Source organism: Melospiza melodia, chromosome 5, assembly GCF_035770615.1.
Source record: "Melospiza melodia melodia isolate bMelMel2 chromosome 5, bMelMel2.pri, whole genome shotgun sequence".
In the NCBI taxonomy this organism is placed as follows: domain Eukaryota; kingdom Metazoa; phylum Chordata; class Aves; order Passeriformes; family Passerellidae; genus Melospiza; species Melospiza melodia.
In genome coordinates, this window is record NC_086198.1 from 41,806,875 (window position 1) to 41,833,597 (window position 26,723).

The 26,723-nt window shown below is 47.0% G+C and overlaps 1 protein-coding gene and 1 long non-coding RNA gene across 4 annotated transcripts in view; one reads left to right on the plus strand and one right to left on the minus strand.

Moving 5' to 3' along the window:
- The window catches only part of SHROOM3 (shroom family member 3), a 110,422-nt gene that overhangs the window by 30,969 nt on the left and 52,730 nt on the right, over positions 1-26,723 (plus strand). For 2 of the 3 annotated variants that reach the window (XM_063157124.1, XM_063157125.1), the window contains exon 2: positions 1,138-1,292. In XM_063157124.1, coding sequence (XP_063013194.1) covers positions 1,138-1,292 — 155 coding nt within the window. Of the gene's footprint in view, positions 1-1,137; positions 1,293-10,097; positions 10,321-26,723 lie in introns of those variants that run through there. The other variant, XM_063157126.1, reaches the window with a different exon arrangement.
- Positions 2,407-5,765, minus strand: LOC134418610 (uncharacterized). Its single transcript, XR_010027824.1, has 2 exons — positions 5,714-5,765; positions 2,407-2,763 (listed from the first exon to the last, which is right to left on the minus strand). It is a non-coding gene; the product is annotated as an uncharacterized LOC134418610 (long non-coding RNA).

Below are 26,723 nucleotides of genomic sequence, written 5' to 3' on the forward strand. Positions count from 1 at the left end.
CATGCCTGCAATTCCACTGCCCTGGAAATCTCACCCCTGCACGCAGCTGCCCTTCCTGCCTGGATCTGAGGCAGAACCAATGCAGCCACATCTCTTTGTGTTAGCAGGATGTCTGGGGAGGTGAGTGCCTGAAGGAAGTGCTTCTACTTCTGTTGTGCCAGGAGATGTTCCACAGGAGGGAACGTGTGGGTCCTGTGGCATCTGCTAACACAGGTCACAGCCTCTGTTGAGCAGGGACTGCAGGGTGCTTTGAAAAGCAGGTGTTGTGGTGGCAGGTTTTGTGGCCAAAGTAATTATCAGTTGCACTTGGAGCTGCTGGCACTCCCAAGTCTCCTGGAACTCAGCATTTGCAGTGCCTAACCTGGCCCTCTGCTATGCTATGGATGCATTTGCAGGGAGAGTGCATCAGTGCACAAGGCTGCAATTCCCAGATCCTGGGCCAGATTTTCTTCTCTGCCTTGTGTATTTCTACTGGCACACAGATGGGGAGTCACTGTGTAGATGATGGGCCGTACAAAGCAGAGGCAAGTGCCCTGGGACTCTGCTTCTAGCCTTGCCACTCCGTAGCCTGGATCAGACTGCTTACTTTCTCATAAAATTCAAATAATCATCTACTTTCTTTATATCCCTAGCTGAAAAACCCTACAAAGATGCTGCACTTCATTAACTACCTACACCTGAGTGCTCCTGCTTTGCTGCTGGCCAGTAAGAAAGAAACTGTTGGTCATCAGGCATCTGGGTCCCAAAGGGGAGCTTGAACAAACAAAATCACATCCAAGCTCTTCTAATCCTGGCTTTGCCCTTGGGCTGGTGCCTGGGTGCTCTTATCAAGAGGCGTTCCATGGCTGTTTTGCTGGAGTTCACTGCTTCCAAATACCAAAGACTTTTCAGGCTTATTCTAAGCAGTGCTTCTTGGCAGAGCTCATCTGGCTGCTGATTCCAACTCACTTCTATAAGAAATGTAGGGGTGGCAAGCACAGACCTTTGAGTGAGATGGCTGGCAAAGGGTTTTTTTAATCCAAGAGCAGAGTTTGGGGCTGGTAGATCAATTCTTGAACAGAAGCACACTCTCAGCTCTGCAGGTGAAAGCCAAACCGTGTCAGGCACGTCTCACTTTCTCCCTTCTCTCCTGTGCAGATTGAAGAGGGAGGGAAGGCAGATTCCCTGCCTTCCAAGCTGCAGGCTGGTGATGAAGTGGTGAACATCAATGAGGTGGAGCTGAGCAGCTCCAGGAGAGAGGCCATCTCCCTGGTGAAAGGCTCCTACAAGAAGCTGAAGCTTGTCGTCCGCAGGTAGGCGAGAGCCACAGTCATTCCCTGCCCTCCTCCTGCCCCACAGGCCACCCAGCCATGCCCCTCACTTCTCCAGCTGGAGCCCTATGACTTGGCCTAATCTGAGCACAAGCCTTGTTTTGAGAGCACAGGCATGAGCCCACGGGCAAATGCTTGTTCTTTCACCAATATTTCTAGGGCTCCTTTGTCACTGACAAGTCCAAGCACGTGAAACACCGATTTCTCTTGCACTGCTCCCCTGCCATGTGGAGGGAACTCCTGCAATGTGCACATGACATTCCAGGATCCCTGTTCAGTGATGTACAGGCAGTCCCATCTTCCTCCCATGTCCCTGGGGCTCCCTGCCAAAGGGTGACAGTTCTGTACATAGCTCTTGCCTCATTTGCTGCACGCTGTCACTGTTGCTGTGGCAGCACAAAGATTTCCACTGGCCTCATCAAGATTTGGAGCTTTTTGGTGTTCTGCAGGTAAGTGATAGAGGATTTTGAATCCAAGATGTTTGGGTCTAGAATTTGCGTTGTTTTTTTTTAAACCTTAACAGAAATGCTACCTATGTCTTTTGCTGTGGCCATGGCCAGTTTCTTTCTGTGCCAGTTAAGTGATAGCTGGTATCACTTTATGGAGAGCTCTGTCGTCAAGCTCCACACTTGGGCAAAAAGAAGTCTGGGTAAAGATCAGCACAGCACCCTCCTGCTCTCTGGGCTGTACTTTGTGCTTTTGCTGACTATCTTTGGTTGTTTAACTAAAACATCTTACAGCAAATTTTGAATATTCATGTACAGAACTATTACATAGTTTGTGCGCCCATTGGGAGAGGATTTGCAAAAGAAGCTCATTGCAATTTGAGTGTTTTCCAAAAATACCTTTTGGATTTGGTTTTTACTTTAAGCCTATGTAGATTGTAATCCAAATGTTTAATTCAAGCTACCTTAGCAAAACTGTGGAAACAGAACCTGTTTGTTTTGCAATGCAATAGTTTCTCTGCATTTTTTTTTTCCCAATACCTTTCCACCTATTTTTCCCTCTTTAAATAAATGCAAAGGGTTTTGATGCTTTTCTGGATTGAATTACTATAGTGAACATGAAAAAAATTTGGTTGAGAGTCTTTCGTGGCTTCATTCATCACCAATAGAAGGATCAAGGACATTTACTTTTAGAGGTATTACATTCACATACCATCCCCTTGCCAAGGTACTTTGAATCCATTGTGCACATTTAAAGCTCAGTGATAATCCATACGTTTAGAACTGGAAAATTGCAATTAAGAGGTAAGAGCCCAGCCTTCAGGTAATTTGACCCAGTCTCAGCTCACCCTGCAGTGCTGGCATGAAAGCAGCAAAAATCAGGAAATGTGTGGTGCTGACTGCTCCCTGGGCAGTGAGTCACAAGTTTCTCTGAATTCACTCCATCACCGCAAGTGGCCAGACTCAGCACACTGGCCAGGGTAGAAGAAGAGATTTCGTCTCCAGTTCTAGAAGGTAAGAAGAGATAAAATGGTTGGCTGGAGATCTGCAGTACTACATCATCTGAAAATAAAGTATTTTTTAAATTCGTGTGGTGATGATGCTTGTAAACTTGCCATAATGATTGAATTGAACTGGATTAGGGTTGCTTGCTGCAAATACCAGTAGTTTGAATACTCCCTGACCTGTTTGTAACCTAAATTTTTCAGTGCTCTCAGTAGTCACAGAAACTCTTTCTTATGGGGTGACAAAAACTTCCACAGACATGGACTTTACTCCTTACAAGTCATATACCAACAACAGCAAAGTCTGCTTGGTATATGTGCTTCTGGCTCTCTGCAGAGCACATTCCAGGTCAGCATGTTTTTAAGGGTTTAGCTGTTTGTTTTCCAAAGGAAAACCTGAGAAGTTCTCTGTAACTGTGTGGTGTTGACACCAACCATCATACCAGACAGAAAGCACACATTTTTAAATCATATGTATTGTGGCATAGTCCACACAGCATACTCAGATTGCTATTTAATCTTGGTTTTTATTTCAGGACAAAGGTAAGCTTTTCGTACTTAAAGGGTGAGCCTCTCCATGTGTTACTAAGCAAAAGTAGATGTTACAACACCTTGCAGGTCTGCAGGCTGATGCAATGATGTGGTACTTCCCTTGGAATGTCACAACTGATGTGTCATCATCAGTCTTTATCAACTCAGGTTTGATTGATCAGTGTAATGGAGGGACCAGGTGGGAATAGTTTGAAAGAAGGGAATGTGAAGGCAAAATTAGGGAAAATTCAGGGCACGATAAACGGCTACAATAAGTAACAGTAAGAAAAATGATCTGTCTCACATGACCAGCACCAGAGTATTTAGTACATGAGGACCACAGTCTGCCTCTCACTCCTGTGCAAATGTCCTGCTGTTCCCAGGGAGCAACTTGCGGGAGGAGAGACATGAAGCTGTGAATTTATACGCTTTCTGCTTCCTTGCTTGCAGACTTATAGCAGGGCAGAGGCAGAGAATGCCCTAATGAGCCCCAGTGTTAAGTAAATCCTGTGCCTGTTCCCTAAGAGGATCTTTATTTGGGAGATAAATGCTGAATAGTTTTCACAGATGCTCTCTAGCTGCATTTTGTTTGTCTTGTCCCCAGCTCAGAGGCCCTCAGTGACAGTTTTCAAATGTTCCATTTTCTCTGCTTCTTTAGCACAGCTGCTCACACCTCCCTTGTTTCAAAGGCTGTTCCCAAAGCCAGATCCTGCCTCTCTGCCCATTCCTCACTGGTTTTGCCCATTCATTTCCAGGACAATAGACTCAGATATGTGTGTTCATTCCTGTACACCTCAGGCCTGCAGCTGGTGTGCTGTGAGGGGCCTTGCTGATGCTCACTCCATCGTGCTGAGGCCAGAAGCAGCTGGAGCAGGAGCTGCTCTGCAGCCCAGGGAGTGACTCAGTGTGCCTCAATCACTGCTGGCGACAAATGTCTCTCACCATGGGCATGACAACAACCAGTTTCATCAGGCCTGAGGAATTCACAGGCTGGTGCTGGGGAGGTTGCTTTGCTCAGGGTTTGCCCATTTGGAGCAGTCGATGTGAATCACAATAGGAAACTGGAGAGACCAGTTTGCTGGATTTTGTAGCACAAGGCTGGCCTACTGTCCTCAGCAAACCGCCTTACAGAGGTTTTGATACTCAGTTGATCTTTAACCAGGTGGAGAAAAAGCTGTTTGAAGGATACAGCTACAAAAGAAGTAAGACTTAGCTGGTTTGTTGTGAAATACATTATTTCCAACCTGTTTTTTTTTTCTGTTGCTTCCTCTCCAACTGCATCCAAGCAGAGTTGGATGCAATTGCAAAAAGACCTTTTTCAGTTCTATCAGTCTGATCTAATTGTGTTGTGCATGCCTTCATCAGCTGAAGATAAGGCTCAAACCACGGGCAGGGCCTTGTGTGCTTTACAGCCCCTACAGTGGCCTGGAGCAGTTGCCAAAAATAGGCTTTAGCACAGGTCAGTGGGCAGGAATGGCTGCGGGAGCATCACACTGTTTACATGGCTGGACATGCAGCCTGTCCCTAACAGCGACAATCAGGGCAGCCAGGCGTGGTGGCACACAGGGCTGTGCCACCAAGGGGGCCTGGCCACAGGGGACAGGTCCCACACGGCCTTTGCAGCACAAACACGGCCCAGCCAAGGCCTCCCACAGGCCGCTCCTCAGCACACCTGATTTGCTGCCACAGTAATAGATGACCTGAGTCCCAGAGGATCCAATCCCCAAATGTTAACAGGTTTTGTAATTTTTAGTATTTTGTTACCTCTAAATCCAGTGTTGTTCTGGAAGAGAGGATAGAGATTAAATTCTCATTTTTAAATCATTTGGGATGAACAGGAGTATTTGTAACCAGTGACAGAATTAAAAGCCATCCTAGAAACACAGAAGCTCACACAGTGATGCTTCTGAAACTGAGATTAAAGCAAGGAACTCTTCTTACAATTTCTACAGCTATTTGTAGACTTTTCCTGATATTCTTCCCTTTGTCTTAAATCAGAACCTAAGAGGAAACCCCCCTCCACTGCAGAAACAGCCAACAGCACATCACAGACACAAAAATACAGAGAAGCACCAACAAAGCTGAACTGGGCTGCGACAGGCAGCAAGGAGCCAGAGGGGTTAATGCTGCTGGTTTATCCTCACAGCACCCCAGGTTACACAATGTCACAGGGCAGCCTGAGATGCCCAGCTCAGCCCAGTGACATAAGGAGAGCTGGGCAGCCTCACCTCTGGCTATCCTCATCCCTCAGGCAAGCTCTCAGCAGCTGCCCAGCCACAATTACGGCTCCTGGGGCTGCAAACAGCATCTCCAAGGCAGTGCCCATCTATCTCCTGGCAAAGGACAAGCCCTCCTGTCTCCTCCCTGCTGTCAGGAGGGGGATGCAGAGCAGGGAGACACCACACTCATGCCAGGCACCCACCTTGGCTGTTGCTGTCCTGCTGGGCAGATCCTCCCGCTCTGACTGCCCGTGCAGTCCTTCTTGTTCAAGGGACAGTGCCCTGCAGAGGGATCCAGCCTCGGGCCGGGTTAATTAATGCAAAGCTCTATTAATATTTGCTGGTGGAACAGCAGTGAAAAATGTTCTGCAGAGAATTAACAGGGTTTTAGGCCCTTGCTCTGCCCATACCAATGTGCAAGGGCCCTGCAGATCTCTTCCGGGGTGTTGTTTTCAGGGCTCAGGCCAGCACAGATTGGGATGTGATGGTGACACTTGTGTTTGCAGAGCCTGTGAGACTGGACAAAGCATAAATTTCAAACTAGCTGTGATTTACAACAAAGCTGCTTGCTCCGGGATGCACATGTGTGCTCTTAGCATTTATCCAGTCATTCTGACACCAGTGACTGCAAGAAGCCTGTTCAAGTATTATTTATGTGGTATACACAATATTGTAGTGAAGATCATTATTCAAGGTGGTTGATTTTCTGCTTTCAGTGGTAGTGCTTTGTGTCTGCCTCAGGCTTAGCAGTGCCTGCAATTCTTTTCCTTCTCAAAGAACCTCAGACTAAAAAGTCAAATAAAGGAGTGGGGATAGAAAACATCCTCCTTTTCCTGTTGTGCTAAAAAGCTGTACAAAAAGGAATTATTAAGCTTATCCTTGCCTATGACCATAATCTGCATGTTTGTTTTCACACTTCCCTACAGATTCCCTGCATCACTTGGGTTATTTGGTAATTCTCTTGGTACATCCCTGGCCCTGGGCCCTCTTGTCTGAATGATGAGACCTGGGGGAGATGCTGGGAGCGAGAAGGTGCTGGGCTGTGTGGGCCTCCCGGGGCCAGGGCTGTGTTTTCAGACACATCTAGTTCTAATCAACTCCTTTAAACACCTCAGTGGCAAGATCAGGAATTAAACCCAGACATCCTGAATACTTGCACTTATGCCATAGCTACAGAGTTGTTCTTGGTTTGGCAGCAAATTGCTATAACTGAGGCTTTAGGAAAAAATACAGGAGAAAAGTCTTGCACTCCACCTAATAAATGACCCTGTGGAGGTGTGGAAGGACAGGAGGAAGATGTCAGCACAGCTGACATCTGCGGCTCAGAGCTGATTCAAGCCCATGGAAATCGGTGGAAAGATTCCCACAGACTCCAAAAGGCTTTGGCTTAGACCCTCACTGAGCAGTGATTTCCCTCATTGACCAGGAGAAAATGGGCTATTCCTGGAGAGAGGGGAAGCTGCTGGCATTTTTACAAAAAGACAAGTGCCAACACAATTCTTCAAAGAAGTCTGTCCACTAATCCTTTCCTCTTATGACACTAATGTAATTTTGTGCCGTATTTGACACTGTGCCAGAAAATTGCATCGAATAAATCCAAGGTTTGTGAATGAAATGAATGAGAACTGGCGCTGGCCCACGCCCCGCTCTGCAGCAGCGCCTTCCCAAAGAGCTGCTCTGCGGTGTGCTGAGGTTTGTTCCGTGCTGATGGCGGGGGGAATGGCAGAAAGGAAGGCTTCATGCACATGGAATGTTTAGCTGACAGCTCAGAGGCCAAAGCTGGCATCCGAGGGGCTGCCAGGGTGGTCTGTGTCTAGCGCTGGTTTCTGTTTGTTGTGAGCTCCTCCTCAGCTTTCCAGCGTGGCCCTGCTCATGTCTCCTTGTATCTCAGCTCTTTCAAAGTGCATCCTTTTATCACTGAAAAAATGAGCCTTTGCTCGGGGCTGCAGCTCCTCATGTAATGCCAGTGGGTGTGACCAGCCAAAGCCCACCAGGGGCCTCACCCACTGTTTGGATGGGATTTCCAAGCCCTGTACACCCTGGTAAGGAAAGGCCTTAACAATTCCTTGTGTCTTGGATCAAACTGGTCAGTCTTTAATATCTCAGGCATCAGTATTTTCATAGAGGAATTTCCCATGCATTCACTGAAATGTTTGCAGTCCCTGTCTCATTAGGAAGGGACAGACAGCTGAGAGGGGAACAGAATTTAATTTTTAAATCCCTGGCAAATCCTTACTGTCTAGGATTTAATTAGCTACAGCTCAGGAATGATAGGGTTTTAGTAAATGTAAGGGAGATCTAGATACAATTTTTGAACAAAAGCTTTTAGGTCACTGATAGGAACAGTGGGCAAATGCCTTGGAAAGAAATAAATGCCAGCCACCATGATGTGTTATGGTTGCTGGGATGTTACAGACTGACCCCCCAGCTGAAGCTGCATTAGGAACCCAGGAATTTCCAGCCACTGCCATTCCAATTAGCTGTTCCTCTCACCCTGTGCCTGTGGATTAGTTTGCCTTCTTCAGGCAATAATCAGCCTGGGGTTGTATTTGTCAGCAAGTGACACTGGAAAAGCTGGGAAATCTCTGCCAGTGCCATACAAAGTACATTTTACAGTGTGAATCTCCTTTTTTTGGAATTTCCCAAGGATTAGGTTGGAGCTGGATCAGATCACAATAATATGAAAACTCAGACAAACAAGCATGTGTTCTCCCAGCACTCCCTGCATTGTTCACTATCTGGGATGGTCCAGAGGTGACCTTTAGTCCACAGGGCAAACACTGGGACTGGCCAGGGGTTCTGGTTACCTGTCCAGGTGCAGAGGGGTGCAGGGTGACACCTTCACTGGGCAGCTGCAGGGAAAGCTGAGAATAGCTGCATTTCATCATCCCTGCGCTGTAAAGGAGCTGCAGTTGCATGGGAGCTGACTGTAAATACAGATTTATAAGGGGTTTCTTGCTTGGGTGACATTGATGTGGACAGATGTACATGTACACAGCCACAGCCAGGTTAAATATTTAGTTGCTCAGCTACTAATTTAAAATCATTTCACAAAATCTTTTCCTTGCTTTTCCTGCTTGGTCCAAGGTTTCCTCTGAAAGGGAGGTAGGGTCAGGAGAGGTTAATGAACACTGATGTAATCCTACTGATATAAATTGTGTTTGCCTGGATTTACTTCAGCAAAACAGATGTTAGGGTGTAGTGATTACTGTAACTCCTTTACGTTTTTTATGAATGGGCTTGTACAGGTCATCCAAATCCCTTGGAATGGCTTGTCCCTTAGGGCTGGATACATGGAATATCTCAGGCAGAAGAACAATGAAGAGCAGACACTGCACAGACAGTATCAAATACTCTTTCATATGCACAACTCTTCCTGTGTGTAGCGCAGAGCAGCCTGAATAACTCACCCAAACACAGATGGACAAAGAATATAGAACTTTTTTTTTTTCCTAATCCCCCTTTCTTCAGCTTCCTGCCTGACTTTGGTATTAGAAGGGAGGCAGGGCTGATCTTCAGTGCATGTATGTAAAGCATTTTTAGGTACGTTATACCTGCATAATAAACCATAACTTTATTTTTTCCTATTGAGAATGTTTAAAGAAATGAAAATCAGAAATAGTGGTTAAAAAATGCCTGTTTCAGGAGCTGGAAAGAGACTCAGCTCAGAGTTACCACTTAGGCTTTTGTGTTTACCAGGCTTTTAAAAACGATTACTATTGTCAGGTGAAATGTCAGGGGGTGAGTGGAGGCATTCAAAAACTTAACCGTGTGGAAGAGGATGATGTATTTCCTTTACTTGAAGTCAAGGGGACATTGGAGTAGAGAAAATGTGGTGAACAGTATGGGTGAGACTGTGAATGTTTTGGTTTTACAGCTGGCCTGGAAAAGAGAACTATTTAGAGTTAAATGGAAATGCAATTGTGTGTTCTGTTTGGCCCGAAATGAACCATTTTGCTCCTCGTAGGAAAAGCATGTTAATTTAATACATTTAATGTATATTTAATGGAGGTTTTCAGCTTTCTCTTGGATGTTAAGGCAGCCTGGCTGGGTATAGAGCACCTGAACCTCCCATGCTGCATTAGGCTGCCTTCCTCAGTAGCAGGATGTGTCCAGTGGGTTGAGGGCCATGTGGTTTTCTGGGATTATTTCCATGGACTTCATCCAGTTTCCAGAGCCTTCTTCTGTGTCACCTTTTTCAGCCCTGCAGTCGACTGCTGAGCCCCAATTTAGGGGCCTGTGAACAACAGGGACCAACATCCCTGCTGCACCTCTCCTCCGCCGCGTTTATCCCCCACCCTTATCCCCGTTACATTCTTCATTAGCAATGTGAGGGGCGAACTTCGAGAGAAACAATAGATAGTTCCTGGCCGGCTGAAAACACTTTTTTCTTGGATATACTTTCTTTTCTCCTCTCTCTCCCCGCAAAGCCCAGTGTTAATTACAAGAGAAGCCAAGCCCAAACCTGCGGGGAGCCGGGGCAGAGCTGACTGGCACTTTCACTCAGCACATTCCCCCTTTCCTCACGGTCCCTGCTCCTGTCTGTCAGGCCTGCTGACGACTGCCGGGTAGGAGGGCAGTAATCCGAGCTGCCTGTGCCGAGCCAACCTCCTGCTTTTTCCTGCGGGATTAGCGCCGAGGTGCCTGCGAGCACAGCACCTGTACCCGCGGCGCTTTATCGCGCTCCGGCCGCTGCTGCCCTTCCTCCCTTCCCCGCTGCCTCCTCCGTTCCCTTCCCTTCCCCGCCGCCGGCCCCGCGCTCCCCTCGGGCGGGATGGGGATCCCGAGCCTGCCTCCAGGGGCTCCAAAGGTAAGCGGCCTCTGCGCGGCTCCGTGCCGCGGGGCTGGGCACAACGGAGGGCGGGAGCCTTAGGGACTCTCTCTGTCCTAAACCTCCCGGGCATCGGAAAGTTCAGAGCAAACGAGTGTTGGTGCAATGCCGGGGAGTGCATTTTTCGGGCGCCCAGCAAACGCGGAGCCGGGTGCTGTGCAGGCGCTCAGGGTCTGTCACCGGGAGGCTGTTGGGCAATCTAAGCAAAGCTGTCGGACTTCAGGCTAGAAAAGTGCCAGGAGCTCACAGGAGAGGTGAACTTGGGAGAGCCTCCAGAGCTGTGCAGAGTGTTGGCATCCCCGCCCTCGGTGTCCAAGGGTAATATCAATGCCATGCACTTGGGATGCTGAGTCTTCGCCATCAGGGGCTCTGACTCACATCCGCACCACGATTTGTAGGGTGCAGTTTGCAGTTTCATAATCTGGAAGAATCCATGCTCAAGTTCGTAGCACTCTTCTTGGCCTTCACCTTTTATAAGTGGAGAGTCATTTAAAGTGGGTAGCAAACCGGGCACGAACTTCACGTCACTGCTGGACAGAGATGGACCAGCCCCACAATCTGGGATATGCTCTTGTTTGAACATTGCACGGAGCAGAGAGAGAATGTGAAAGAGGATGGTTCACAAGAGATGGTGATTAGTACAGCTCCAGTGCTGGCAATCACTGTAGCTCCAGGTGGCCCTGCACAAATTTGCATTCTTTGGAGACCTGACGTATGTTGTACACACACCTATCCACCCTTCTAGATTGGTCATGAATCATAAAACTAAGTTCATTGAACTTGAATTTGATTTTGAGTATTTCCTGACACATGAACTCCTTTAGTAAACCTATTAACTAATCTTCAAACTCATTAGCTGCCTTATTGCTATTAGGATATTTTTAGTTTGGAGTTTGTTTGGGGTTGTTTTATCTTTGAGTATGAGCCAAAGCTTTAGCTGTGCACTTCAAGGGAAATTGTAACTGTTTTTCTCATCTAAGCTGTGGTGATCCACTGTGCTTAGGGAAAGTTGGCAGTGCAGGTTGTTGTGCTAGTGGAATACTGGGACAAAACTAGTGGGCATGGGAGTATCCCTGAAGATTCCTGAGGCAGTGGAGCAGACAAGGTTCCAGAGCATGGAGGAAGAGGTTGCTTCACAGCACAGATCCCACCACCCTGCCTGGCCTGATGCCTACAGGGGTGAACAGGGTGTTCCCAGGCTGCAGCAATCAGAGGAACCTCCCATCTGAAATTTGAAGAGATGCCTGAATTAAAGAGCTTGGGTGGTCACTCCCTTCAAGCAAATTGAAAAAATTCATCTCAGGCTGATGCTACTGTTTTCTCTGGTGTGCTATACTGTGTTAAAGAGAAGTCTTTTGGATGCCTTCAAAGGGCTGAAGGCAATACCTCATAGAAACCCAAGTGGCTGAAGAATTACCAGATATTAGCATTTACCTCAGTTGCCAAAGCTTGGACGTTTCTTTCTGCCTTTCATAAATTACAGCCTGCAGGGACCATTTAGTAATAAATCGCAGCAACTTGGCTTTTAGAGGGCAACCCATGTACAGAGGCACTTCAGGGCTGTGCCAGCATCTCTTTTGTTCAATAAAAGTAACAGCAGGAATTTGATTAAAGACTGATAGAAAAGACAGGGAGGGAGAAACATAGCAAAGATTACAGAAAGAAAGAGCCACCTGGAAATTTCATTCCTCCTTTATTTCCAACTTAAGCTCGTAAATACCAAATCTAAACCATTGTGTGTGTGTGAGAGGGAGGGAGAATTTCCTGCATGCCTGCACAGAAAAGACTGCACGTGCAGCCACCTGAACGACTTTTAGCAGAAGTCAGATTCTTTCCTCCAACATGGCTTGCTCCGTGTCTGCACTGGAAAGAAAAGGAACTAGAAAATGACATTCTCTGGGAGGAGGGCATTTAGGGGGTCAGGCGAGTCCCATGGCCGAAGCGGAGCGGCGCTGGCTTTGGGCTGAGCCTGCCCGGAGCAGGGAGCACATTTCCCAGGCTGCCTCGGAGCAGCAGCCCTGCAGCTCGGCACAATGCGATGGCCAGCTGCACACGGCCGGCCCACAGCATCTGCCCCTTTGTCTCCAGCATCCTTGCTGTAACACCCCTCAGGAAAAGGAAAACCCGGTGGCTCCGGCAGCCAAATGCAAATTAGCCCCGAAGAGCCCGTCCCGTGTGATCAGCGAGCAACAGGCACATCGCATTCAGATTCCTCACTGCAGAGCCGGCCCCGCCGTTGTTTGGGTGTAGGAGAGCAGAACGCTGCCATTGAGTGTCCAACGGGAGCCAGGGTGCATTTTCCTTGGCATGCCTGTGCCCTGGGAGAGCTTTGCTGGGAGTCACGGGCACGCTTTGGTTCCCAGGCGGGATTTGCAGGGCACAAAAGAGGAAGTCTGTGACCGTGAACTCCCTGGGAATGGGGAGTTCAACCCTCAACAAGGTTTTGCATACTTTGGGGGCTCTTGCAGGTAATCTTGCCCTACTGCAACCTAGATGAAGCAGCAAGGCAGAATGCTGTACCTGAAGTCTTTGGCTGCTGCATCTGGTGTCCCTTTTCTATATACTTGGACATCTCTGCTTCTTAAACTGTGCTTTTCCCCACCTGCCACTTCTCTTAGTGCATCTTTACACTGGTTTCTCTCTGCTCACTTTCTCTCACGTTTCTCAGCTGTTTGTAATACCTGTTGGACACTGAATCCTTTCTGGCCGTGGCCTTGGCTCTGAACTGTGCTCCCCTCAAGTGGTTAGGATGCAATGATGTCTTTGCAGCAAAGAGGACGTCTCTGCCTCCGTCCAGCCCTCCCCACCTCGAGCCCTTGTCCTGAAGGCTGCTGCCCCCTCCACCCAGGGAGCAGGAAGATGCCCAGCCCTGCATCAGGGTCTGGATCAGGCCCTTCGGTGCTGTTTTCTCACTCCCAATCAGATCACTACAAGGACGCAGGAACAATGTCAAGGACTGAGCCTCTGGTCGGCAAACCACATTCTCCCAGGCAGTGAAACTCTCCAAGTACCGAAATGCCGTATCCCGACAGGATTTGTGGTCCTGCTGCTTCGGAGCGGAGAGGAGAGAGGGCGGCGCGGGTGTCCCGGGGACCGGCCGCCCTCGCCGGGGCCGCGTCCCGCCGGAATGCGGGGAATGCGAATGGCATGCTTGAGTGGACAGCTTCAGAGCCGGGCGCAGGGATGGCTCTCCTGCCATCTGTTGTGAGCCCCGCGGGCCCATAGCAACAGCGGCTCAGGAATGGGGCTGCTGCCTCTTTCTTGTAAAGAAATTCTTCCCGAGCCTCTTCTCTGCTCCTGCATGCGCGCACTCATGAATAAGCGGGAGCGGGGCTGGGATTCCTGCTCCGGAGTGATGCCTGCTGATGAAGGAGAAAGGGCCTTGTAGAGCTCAGCTTGCGTTTGGTTTGGGGAGGCGTTTTCTTTTTTGTGCTAGGACGTGAGCCCATGTGTGTAATTTATTGTTAATTGTTTTAGGGGGATAGAATATAAGTAAATAAAGGTAGTATAGAAAGTAATCTTACCCCTTAAGGAGTTGCGGCTGAGCCAATTATTAAAGATTAGGAGCAGGCCTGACTTTTACAGGCCACTGCTGTAGCCAATAACAAGAAGAGTGCTATAAAAGAGTGGGTTGGTTGATTGAGGGGACCTGGAGGCAGCTGGCTGCTGCGAGGACAAGGAAGAGTCAGTGCTTGGAGGCGCTGCCTATGAGAAACATCAGAAACATAAAGGAGATACCAAACTCTAGCAATGTGGAACCTTTGCAATGTAATGACAATAGGACTCTTGCAATATAATGAAAACAAATTGCCAAAATCTAGTTCTATTCAAATCAAGTGTGAACCTGGGTTTGCCATGAGGTCAGTAAAATCTCCAGTGGATGTACAACCACTTGATTGTCCTCAATGAAACAGAGATCACTTCTGCCTTGTTTTTACAAATACCAAGGTTATAACTGATGTAAATAGTCCCAGTGGACTGATTTGTTGTGCCCATCATTTTCTTCTGGCCCTGGAGCTCCTCTGTCATGGCTGAGGGGTTTTGCTGCATCATGAAGTGGTGGGACTGGATTCTCTGAGGTTACAGGCAACTCAGCATCACTGGTGGTACTGAGAGATGCCAACTTGCGTTCCAGGGAAGATTTTGCCACACAAGAACTCTGTCTTCCGTTCACCAGTGTGAGGTGGCATGCCATGGGGAAAGGTTAGTGCTGAAAGAGCCTTTATTCTGTCAGCAGGGGCAGGAACAGACTGTCAGTCTGTCTGAATGGTTTTACTCCTTCCTTTCCTCTGGAAATTCCCTTCTGAAATGCAGATTTATTTTCTCCCCATACCTTAGCCTTTTTTTCCTGCTGTCAAGCAGCTGAGGCCTCATTCCTGCACATTGCTCAACCTCTCGCTGTGACTCAGCGAAGTGGATTGTGTTTAAGTGTTTTAATTCCTTTAAGATGAGGACTTGTAAGTTGCAAATTTACATGACTGTTTCAAGAGGTTTGACGTGAGACATTCAGAAGTTAGGGGTATTTAACTCTCCCAGACAATATATTGGTTTCTTTAGTGTTCTTTTAGTATTTTATTTCTATGCCTAACAGCATGCAACAAATACCAAAATTTGCAGAGAATCCTCCATGGACAAGAGGGAATCACGGAACTGGCAGTTTTATGTCCTTTGAAAGGAGATGTCACAAAGAGGAGAGGGGAGGAAACTCAGTAGTTTTCTCCTCAGTGCTCAGGGCTGTGTTTGAAGCTGGGCACACAGCTACAGTGGCTTGATCACAGGGAGCAGGGTATAATTTCAGTGAAAGCTGATATGTACAGGGAGGAGGGATAAAACTCTCCCTATTACAGGTATTTATTATCACTTGACAGCTGTCAGTTTGCAATAGGGGATTTGCCTTCCTGTCAGCTCTCTGAGAACCAGGTATATTTGCCCAAGGTTGTGGGGAAGGGTAGAAATCCTGCTTTCAAGCATGGGTATCATTTAACTGTGATAAGAAGGCAGGTAAGCATTTCTTCTGAAAGACGGCTGTGGAGAACAGGGGAGTCAAGTCTTTCTGGCCCTACCCAGATGGGAAAAAACAAGTCATTAAAATCTGATACCTACCTGCTTTTAATGAGAGAAATGTTGTTCGAAGAAATAATCTCAGTCCTATCACCACCGAACTATTTTCAGGAGCCATTAGCCTTTCACCTCCTCATATGTTTTATCTCTTACTTTTGATCTCATTCAGGGGAAACGGCAGTGCTGCTGCAACCAGAGATTGGGCTTTAGTCAGGAGCTTACTCAGTCATAGCCATGCTCTTTGCAGCCATCCTTCCCAGTAAATGACCCCCAAAAAACCATGGGGAGTGGGGTGGGGAAAACAGCAATTAAAATCAAGCACTTGGTGTCTTCAGTCACATTTAGTTCTTCACTGAGCCAGTATGGGTGTTCTTATGGGTTCTGCAGCGCTCCCTTCCTCTTTAGCCTCTTCTCCCTCCCCAGAACTCTTGCACTGTGAGCTGCCAGCCTGAACTACAGGCACGAGGCAGTTGTGTTTTTGGCTGGAAAGAGCGAAGAGCAAGAGCCAGCTGTGGAGGGATGCTCTGAGCTGCACCAAGCAGTCACAAACTCTGCCTACATTTAACTGCACCTCAGTGTCAGCTTGTGTCTTTGCTGTGCTCTCTACTTGAAAGCTGTTCTAATGTAGAATGAGATCTTTGATCCAGGCATGGATGCTGTCACAATCCCCCAGCAGGAAGGGAATGAAGCCGAGTTGGGTGGTTTTGGTTTTGGATAGTGGGATCAGTAAAGGAAAGCTGTAGATGACTGAGGGCTGTTAAGGTTCAGTCTCCTTCTCTCTCTCTTCAGTGTTTATCACACTTTTTGTTCTTTGTACCATTCAGAATAACATTTCAAAACAAAACCAGCAATGTAGGCTTGAGTCTGCTGAGACAAGTCTGTGCCTTCTGCCTCATCCTGCCCAGGAGCCCACTTCTCCCTATAAAGTGTTGCTGCTGTTCCTACGCTGCAACACACCTCCTGAATCATCAATGTTCTTCAGTATTTTCTGCCTCAGCTCCAACATGTTGTATTGGATATTCTTTGATGCCAATTTTTTTTCCTTGCATCTGTTAAATTCAGACTGGGATTCATTTTAGTGCCAGCCCAGCTTTATTTCAAAAGTTATCTGTCATCAGTATGTGAAGATAGAGAGAAATAAGTGAAAGAAGAAGGTCAATTATGAATGAGATATAATACCTACACATTTATTTCTGTGCTGCTTGTCCATATTTATTCCTTCTCTTTATCTATGGACATCAAAAGCACCCAAAAAATGCCAAGAATGCCACATCCCATTGAAGTTCTCCTGATGGGACATTCAGAGCAACCCACAGCAACAGCTGTACTGCCCATTTATCCTGAAGCAGAAAATTGTACATGGCCCGGGACAATGGCCAGCGTCACTGAGCGACACGGGGCCACGTCTCTGTCACGGTGGGAACGCTCCCTGCGCTCCCCTGGGCTGTTTGTGTGCACAAGAATCATGCTTATCATATTGCTGTAACACAGCACTTTGCATCTAATTTAAGCAATACTGGGCCTTTTGTTTGTCTCGAGAGGTCTAACCCGGGGACAAAAGCCGTGGTCCAGCCTGAAGGTTATGAGACGTTAGCAGACATTCATGTTCACACATACACGCTCCGTCAGAGGAATTTATGGCCATTACCATGTTCTCTAATGAGTACAAAATGAGACCATTACATATTCACATAATTAGTTTGACAGATTTTCATTTAAATATAAAAAGACTTCTAGTCTTCAGAGAACAAAAGGAGGGGTTTGTTTCCAGGGCAGTTTTTGACTGGGCTTTGCTGGAGCAGGAGGTTGGGAGTGACAACTGAGGGGAGACAATTTGGTGTGAATAATTCTCAGCTTTTGATTTCGTGTTGCCATTTCTTTGCTGTTTATCCAGTTCCCCTGGAGCACCTCGAGGAGAGTTGTGTGATGAGGCCTTTCAGGTGCAGCCAGGAAAGCCCAAGTGTCATTTTTTGTTCTTAGATATTTGGGCATCAGAGAAAAAGATGTTGGTTTTTTTATTAATTTACTTAAATGAATTTCTCTTTGGAAAAATTAGCACCAGCTTGCTCTGTACCTTTTCCCATGCCTCATTCACACTTCTTTTACCTGTGGTCACTTGTCCTTCAGGTTATTCATCTTTTTGTATTTCAAATGCACTGTTGGCATCACTTCAGCTGTGGTTTTCCTGAATTGGTTGGGCTATGCAGCTTCTTCAGGCATTTGTGGAGGAGCACTTGCTTAATTTCATGTCTGGGTTTTAGAGGCCGCATGTTGGCCATCTCAGCATGATGAACACTACACGTGACACTTTCCAAGCAGGAATTCTTAAAAGTCAACATGAGGTGTCCTCCAAAGACCCATGCATGTACCCAGTGTATCCAAGCCCAAACTCCTTGGATTATGGTAGATTTGGATTGCTTTATGTTTGGGTGATACAACAGTATAAGTGAGAAGTTCCTTTGGTTCATAGCGTGCATCTGTGGGGCCACGCACCTTTGTGTAACCAGCCCATGTCCTTATCAGAGCTGACAACGTTTGTTCCTACACAGAGGTTACATGCTGGGAGCCAGGACTAAGTGCACAGCTATTTTATTTACACATCCAAGTGCCTCTTGGATGATGCTGGTAAATTCCAGGACACTTGAAGTACCCTGTGACATTTCAAAAAAGAGCTTTTGTGGGAGAAGATCTTGAGCAAAATCCACACGGGCTCGGTTGTGACACTTGCCAGCCCTCCCTTTAACTGGGAAAGCTCAGGGCCCCCTTGTCCTTTGGTTTCCTGTTAATGTCCCCTCCTGGGATGTGCCTGCCACACACTGTGCCCAGCTGAGAGTAGGGAAAACTTTATTCACAGTTAACATGTAACCACACTTTGGAAATAGAGCTGTGAACTCATAGAGAGCACAAAGCATTTTGGCACTGGCAGATGCTAAATCCTCAGAAGGGCCTTATGTTCATCACCTGAGAAACCCCCCTGCCTTGTTCTTCTGGGACATTGCTAGGTAAAGTGTCCTTTTAAAAAGTGACCGAGTGCAAATATAGTACATTTGTGGTTTTTTCAGGATCCGAGCACTTTTATTCTGTGTTTTTTAGCTCTGTCTTCCTTAGTCTGGCATAGACTTTTAGAATGATGGCATGAGGAGGAGTTTGAGCTTAATGATGAATTAGTGCTATTGGAATTTGAACTGCTCTTGTTTTCCAAGTAATTCTTATCAGAGAGGCCTTGTTTCTGGAAGGAGAGCAGCGGCAGCTCCGTTCAGTAAAGCTGACAAAGCAGGAAATGATCACCAGCCCTTCACAAAATCCTAACTGAACATTTACTTAGAGCCACAGTGGGAGAGACCCAGACCCATAAATCAACCTATTAAACCTTCAGACATGAGTTTTTGGAACCTCCCAGGCATTTCTTTTTCCTGCTGCTCTTAAGAAGTCTTTTAAAGGCACAAGCTTCGTGATGTCATTAAGGACACGAGCAAGTGATGTTGTTCCAGGCCTGGAATCAAGGCAGTGAGTGACCTTACCCCTCCAGGAGCAAATCCCAGTGACTTCAGCCCTGGCTATTTATTAGACATAAGCACAAGCTGACACGAGGTGCCAGTTTATCAGGCAGGATAGGTGGTTGTTTCTGTGTAGAAGGGGTAGAATCCCCTGGACTGTTTTAAGAAGGTCTGTGCTGCCTTTTATGGCAGGGTGTGAAGGTTAAGCCTAGCCTGGGTGGCTGAGGGGATGCATCTATCCTGATCCATCTATCCAGAGCCAAGCTATCGTCTTCTCACAGTCCAGTTCTACACTGTGGAGGACAAGAGGCTTTTTGGTGTGCCTGAAATGGAGCCCTTCACTAAGCCCTGTGTACGGTGTGACTACGTGGGAATACCTCGTGCTCTGCAGAGACACAGCAGCCCTTCAGGGCAATGTTTAGGGGCAAAGAAAAACACAAACTCTCAGCACTCAACATTTAAATTTGGGGGTAAGGCAGCTAGTATTATTCCTCACTGTTTAATCCCTGTGGAAGATTAAGGAAAGGATAATTAATATCTGCTATTAAAAAATCAGCAGTATACTTCTTTCCTCATAGACAGCATTAAACTAAAGGCCTGTAGTTACATGTGTAAGGCCTGATTAGTAGGTGTGCAGCTATTAGAGGGCCAGGATGCCTGGGTATCATTTCTGCCTGTGCCACATACTCACTGTGGGATGGGAGGCAAGGTGTTTACTGCTGTGTATTTCCATTTCTCTGTGCAGGCAGTACGTGTGACAGCCCTTCCTCAGGTGAGGGATGTTGTGAGGCTTGATTGCCATGTGTGGTGCACTTGGCAAAATACCCTGCACCACTGAAGGTACGAAAAGGCAATTAAAAGAAAAATACAAGGTCTTTCTCTCTAATTTTCAGAGGAATGTCTTTGTACTGGTTGCTGTAACCGCAGACCGGATTTTCCTGCTAAGTAGATGGTGAGAACTGCTTCTTAGAAAAGAAAATATTGCCTTCCTCAGCTGCAGCCACCCAAGAATGAGCCTTTGGTAGCTAAAAAGGGGAACAGATTCTTCATCATTCTCCCTCCCATCCAAGGCTTGGAAGATGGGGCTCTGCTCACAGGCCCAGAGTATTCCTGCATCTTCCTGCTTCACCTCTGCCTCAGTGACTGAGCGCTTATTCTCTCTCTGGCATGGGGCTGCCACCATGAGCACTACCAATGTGGCTCATAATTCCAGTGCCTCTGAAAGTATGGATAAAAGAGACCCCAGGTGCCTGTAGCTGTCCCTAAGTGTGAGAATATATAGGACACTGGTCTGCTCCTGTCATCCCAGTAGGCCCTTGGCTGAAAGTTTTGCTGCTTCACTTGAGCTCTCTGCTGGAAATCACTTTTAATTCCAGCACTTTGCTGTCCCTGAGGATTCTGCAGTGCTTCTGAGTGCAGTGTTCACAGGGTTCCTCAGGAATAAAGAACACATGACAAAGAACCATAAAGGAGATACCATAAAGCAATTCTGCTGCAAAGGAGAGCCCAGAGAAAGTCAGCGTTGTGTCGTGCTTTATATCTTTGCAGTTAAAGATAAATCATAAGCCAAGGGGCTGGAAGTTCCTGGTGTGGGAATGGGTGTGGGCACATGAATGGCTTCAGAGTGAGCCAAAAGGGAGCTGTGCTGAGACAAAATCAGTGAGGAACAATGTGGAGTTGGGTTTTGCTCTGCTCTGCCCATTTGTCTCTTGGGGTATTTTGTTAATTATATAATTTACATACACAAGGCCAGCAAGTCACAAAAAGCAAGTTGCAGCTCAGACATGTCTGTTGATGGAAGTAGGGAAGCAAGAGCCTCTTCTCCTCCCTGTGCTGTTTGGGAGGGCAGCAGGAAGTGCTGACTGACCCTGTGAGTGGTGGTGCAGCTTGAAGAGAGCTGAACAGCCAGAGCCTGGGCATCAGGAAGAATTTCTTCACTGAAAGGATTGTCAAGCATTGAAATGGGCCACCCAGGGAAGGGATGGAGTCACTATCCCTGAAGTGTTAAAGAAACAACTGGACGTGACACTCAGTGCTATGGGTTAGTTAACAAGGGCAAGGTTGGACTTGATGATCTTGGAGGTCTTTTCCAGCCTAAATGATTCTATGATGATATTGCTACACAGCACATCCAGCCTGTGACATGTGTGGGACATCAGGAAACCTTTCCAAGAGCTTTTGCCTCGCTGACAAGATCAAGCACTAGAGGAAAAGAAAGGAGAAACAAAGGGATGGACTGGGAAATGCTGCAAAGTCCCAACAGGAAAAGTGGCTGATAAAATGTCCCCATGCATGTCTCAGCACAGTTTCCATGGCTAAGGGCTCTTCTCCTCCTCCTGCAGGACTGCATGGACACCCCCTGTCTCATGGCTGCAGTGGGACTAAGCAGACAGTGAGGACTGCTTGTGTGAATAATGCTTGCAGGCCTGAGCCTCCTGCCCAGTGCTGCCCACACTCCAGCACTGATCTGGGCCATGAGCAGAGCACTGTTTTCCAGGGCCCTGGACCTTTTTGCAGCAAACAAAATGTTAATTTGAACTGTGTCTTATGACCTTGTGACCCACAACATGCTCTGGGGTGAAAGGTGCTTTGTTCCTTGTCCCAGTTTTGTCAGAGCCTCTGAGGGATGGGCAGTCAGATAATGGACACTGGTCCAGCAGTGTCAGCTGTACTTGGCACTAATGACCAGTCCCCAGTTTCAGTTTTAGCAGGTGGCAGGCTGGAGCAGCTCCTTTGCAATGTCCTAAATCTATTTTTACAAATGGCTTGGTCGACTTCATGAGCTAGTTCCTGTCCAGAGGGTGCTTTGGATCAGGTCTAGTCCTGCAGTGCTGGAGTGAGGGGATTGAGACCAAACATTTTACAAGTAAGTGATCAGTGCCCTGCAGAGAGGTGTGCTGGATGCCAGAATCAGGACTCTGGCTCAGAATTATTGCTCATTGTTATCTACATGGTTGTATCTCATACAAACAGGTGGGTTACAAACCAGCAGTGCTTGCTGCCATAAAAGCAGAGCAAAATCCAAGGCAGGCCCTCAGGCATCAGGAATCTCCAGGTATGGCATCAGGCAGGCAGTCAGTCGGCATCAGCCCAGAGGGCATCACAGGAACCTTTAGGGATGATTCAGCAAGTCACTGCTTACTGCTGACAGGGTGTATTGCCTCTGAACATTTATTTTATTAGTGACGTTCCATGTGAAGCCACTTCTGAAAACTGACTGAAAAATTGACTGAAAACTGACTGAAAAATTTTGCAAAGCGTGCTGGTGGGTGACAAACACCAGTAGCTCCAGTTCTGTGCTGGTCAGAGGTGGTGTCACTTCCTCTGCAGTAGTCCAGACATGGGAGATGCCATTGCACTCCCAGCTCTGTCCCTCAGCTCCAGGCTGGCACCAGAGCTTCACCTTTGCCTAAAGAAAAGGCCTAAGAGCTGAGCATTGTGTTTTCATAGTTAAGGTGTATGTAAGAGGGTCTTGCTTTAATTTCAAAGTTATTAACATATTTTCTGACACAGAGCTTAACAGACAGACATCTTTCATCTGACTCACCCCTCTGTGTGTGTGGGGGGGGGGTGAATGAGAATTTGTGACAAATGGCTTTTTTAAAGAGTGAACAAGGGTTCCTAGTTACCATAAGCTGCCTAAGAATTCTGAAGGATCTTATCTTTTTAATGGAAATGACTCTGGGTTAAATCTGCCAGCTTGGAGTTCATGTTGTCACATTTCAGGTTCTTTACCAACCTTTGCTCTTAGGGGCTAGCATTCCAAGCTGGATTCACTACAGATCAGATTTGCTTGTTGAGAAGATTTTTATTTTTCAGTGTCACTGCCATTCCAGCTTCCTTCCAGGGAAATGAAGAGTGTGGTGTAATAGCTGCTGCTGGGATTGCTTGCTGTCAGTCACAGTCCATGCTGAAGGCAGGTAGTATGTGGTGATGCTTACATAAGGCAGGAATGAGCAAAGTTTACAACAGTTTTCCAGGAGAGGAGTACACTAGTTGCCTTTAGGAAGATTTCACTGTGATGATGCACAGCTGTACTGATCTTCCCAGTTCCTGAGCTCTGCCTCTGGTTCTTCTCCTTAGGCAGATACCCAACTTTTTGCTAGTTCCTTCTTCTAGACTAAGAGAGAGGAATGGGATAGAGACTGGAAAGAAGATCCTTGGGATCTGTCCCCATGTTACACCCCAGCGTTTAAAAAAATCCAAACAACAAAATGCCTTGATTTGACTGCTAGCCTGTATGTTTTAAGGCTAGGCCAAGCAGGATTCCTGATCAAGGTCTGATCTCTGGCAGTACTGATTGCCTGCCTTTATCACCTGACACAGGCACAGGACAGGAGGGTGGTGGGGACATCTTTTCCCTCAAAGAAGGGGCAGTATTTGTTCCCGAGGTCAAGGGACCAGCTTGCCTCTGCCAGATTGGAAGCACAACCTTTCCAACCAGTTTGTCTGCTCAATTGTTTAGCAGCCTGCTTTGTTTATGCTATAAAACCTGGCTCTTGTGTTCAATGTGGAGTGCCAGAGGGCACAGGAACAACAGAGTGAGCTGCTTTAAATCTTGTGCTTAAACTCCATCAGGCCTTAGAAATGTAAAGAGAAGGTTTCTCTCTAGCTGATAGATTTATTTATTCCCAGCCACATTCCTGTGACGCCAGAGGGAACAGTCTGAGCTAATGGGGTGGAATACAGCTCCTGGGATGTGGCTGGAGTAGCCAGAGCTCCAGAGCCAAGACCCAAACACATCCTGCACCCCTGGGGATTAAAGTCAGGCTGTCAGCAGGGCTTTAACTCCCTGCAGATCTTTCACCTGACATTGTCTTTAAACCCTTTTGGGCTCTAACAGAAACAAAGGTGAATTAGAGGAGATTTGCCTTGAAACCTGAGCTCCAGAGTTTTGAAGTTTTGTCAATGCTCACCTTGCAGCATCCTGCAGTGTGTCCCCAGCAGTTCAGTGGGCTGCTCCAGGCCTGGAGGTCAGGAGATTTCCTTTACTTGCGAGTACTGGTGTAGCCAAAGGCAAGCCAAAAATTCATGATTTAGGCTTTAGTGTAGCTCTGACCTGTCCCAAAGTCTGGCAATCGCTGCCCTCATGGTTTCACTGCCTTTATCTCTTACTGGGGGTGTTTGCTGGGCTGCTCAAGATAAAGGGCTTGTAGAACATGAGTCACCAAAACAAGTGGTTCCCAAATTACCCAGTGCCAAATATTCTGGTTTGATCCAGCAAAGCTTTTCAGGTCATGATCAGCTTTAAGAGTGTGAGCAGTTGCACTGAAATGCTCTGGATTACCCCTGTGCTGGTGTGGGGACAGCAGGGCACAGCCTTGCAGGATCAAGCCTGTGGATAGAGGGGCCTGAGGCCATGTGCTGGAGGAAGGGAGAAGGTCACTGCCAGCAGTCCTGTCACAGAGTAGCACCCTGGAATTTAGGGCAAAAGCACATTGGGCTTTTTTTGTTTAATGCCAATCTGCCCGAAGTCCTCAAACTGTGTAAGCCAAGATCAACAAAGGAGGCTAAAACCTCTTAACACCGGTTTCTCTTCTTTGCTGACAGTGATGTCAGGCACAAAATCAAATTCTTTCTGGGTGTCAGGTAAGTCAAAGACTGCAGAGTGCCCCAGAAGGGGATTCTTGGGGATTTATGTTCCATCAGCAAGACAAATGATAATTAAAGCCTGAATATTTCTGCTAAGCTGGGAAACAAAAAAGAACCGTCTTAATTCCTTAAATTCCTCATGCCAGGCTGTAAAATATATTCCATTCGTGCCTGTGTCTTGCTGCTTGTTCTCTCTGTGTGTCTTTCTTTAGCATTCAGCCACCTGTTTGTAAGGAGTGTCCTGCAGGTTCTCAGGGCACTTTCCTCCCCGCTCTGCCTGCCCTTGGACGTGCTGCTGTGACACTGAGGCCTCCTTGTCTACGGGAGACAGTCCATCAGAGCTCCCCAGCCTGCCCCGCTCCCATAACTTCATTCTTGGAAAGTTTCTGAGTTTCCCGGGTGATAAAACACGAGCAACGTTTGCTCTGACCCGAATCATTTCTGAAGGCATTGAGCCCTGTTTTGTTATGAAGGTTAGTCAGGGTGGGTGGTGGGGCATGAGAATTCCCAGTGATGGCAATTCCTGACAAGTGTCAGGAAGTCGCTGCCTGCACCTTTCACGCTACAGGATTGTTTTGATTAGTTTTTTAGTCTATGCTGAAAAGTACATGTGACAAGCTGAGGGTGAGAGACGCCAGCAGAACAAATTGGCACGTTACAAGATTGTCTGCCATGGCTTGGCCCCAGCTCTCACCAAAAGGGGGGAAAAAAAAGGGGAAAGGAAAAAAAATCCAAGCCCCAGCTCTGTATATACAGCAGCTATCAAACTGTCACAGATCACCAGTGCTACAGCTGGGGTTAAAATAATATAATAGCAGAGTGTTTGCTGGTCTTGTAAAAACCTCCTGGTATTCACTGGAGACCAAACTCATGAATCAAGAGGACAGTGTTTAAAACTGTTAAAAAAACTATCAAATGACAAAAAGCCCCACACAGTAAATAGCTCTGGAATGTTGTGGGTTGACTGTGGGCTTTTTTTTTCTTTGCTCTGCATTATTTATCCCCTTAAAATTAATACCGTCTGCATGATGGGTGGCTTGAGGCTTAGAGAGACTTACAGAGCAAGTTCACTACCAGTTCTCAATTACTGTGGAGTCTGATTCTGTTCTCATTTACTCTACAGTACATGGGAAATGGTTGTGTTCCCCTTGATAGACTATATGCAGGGCATAATAAAACCTTGAGAGTCTGGCCTTTGCAAAGAGAGACCTAGGCCACACCAAATACTCTCAGTCAATTGATTTAGTTTTTACTGCATTTCTGCTGGTGATATGCTGCATCTCTGCTCCCAGCTCAGCTCACAAGACCAGCATCACTTCTCTCAGAAATTAAAAAGCTTCAGGTTTGAACTTTGGAAATAATCAGTAACATGTCCAAGCTTTAATAAAAAAGCCCAACAGCATTTCCATCCCGAGGGTTGTTGCCTGGCCGAACCTGGTAACTGAGCAACCTGCACAGGACACTGTGGTGTCAATTCCCAGATCCATGGCAGAGGCTGGGTGGCACTGGCTTTCCTCCTGAAAGTAATAATCATTTTCTGCTCAAAACAAAGAGTTAACTTTTTAGCTTGAAATTTCATTTCCTCTTAGGAGCATGAAAGATTAGGAACAGGATCATTTAGCAGTCAGACACCCATCATACACACTGACTTGGCCTTTCCTGAAGCTTCCCAGCACATTGGCAGCTCCTGCCAGCGTGGCTGAAGGTCATTCTGCAGCATCTGTGCCATGAGGAAACAGGAAGGTCATAGCTAATACTGTGCCAAATTAACAGACAGGGTTTTAATTCAACACCAGTTATGGATGAACACTTGCATAAGGAATCCTGGGCGTGCTGTAAGCAAGGCCCCTGGGCATGTACTTCAGGCTAACCTAAGTGCTTCCTTGTGTTGTGTCTTGGAAGTGATGAATGCTGAGGTGCTTTCATGTCCTCTTTCCAGAAATCACATTGCCTTCAAAGAAGGGGAATTTCGCTGTGCTGCTGTGGAAGGAGGTGGAATGTTAGATGGGAACCATTGTGCCCTTTCAGTTTTTCATCTGAGTAAACTACTTTGCATGTAGGTTGACTGAGTGAAAAGTTGTACTATGAGGTTGTTAATTTCTCTTTAGCAATATTGAGACACTATCCAGCAAAGCATCTTGTGAAGTATTAACAAGGCCCTGGTTGGCATTCATGGGATCTTTCATCCAGGCCGTAGCTGCTTTCGGCATTAGCAGCTCTGGAGATGTATCC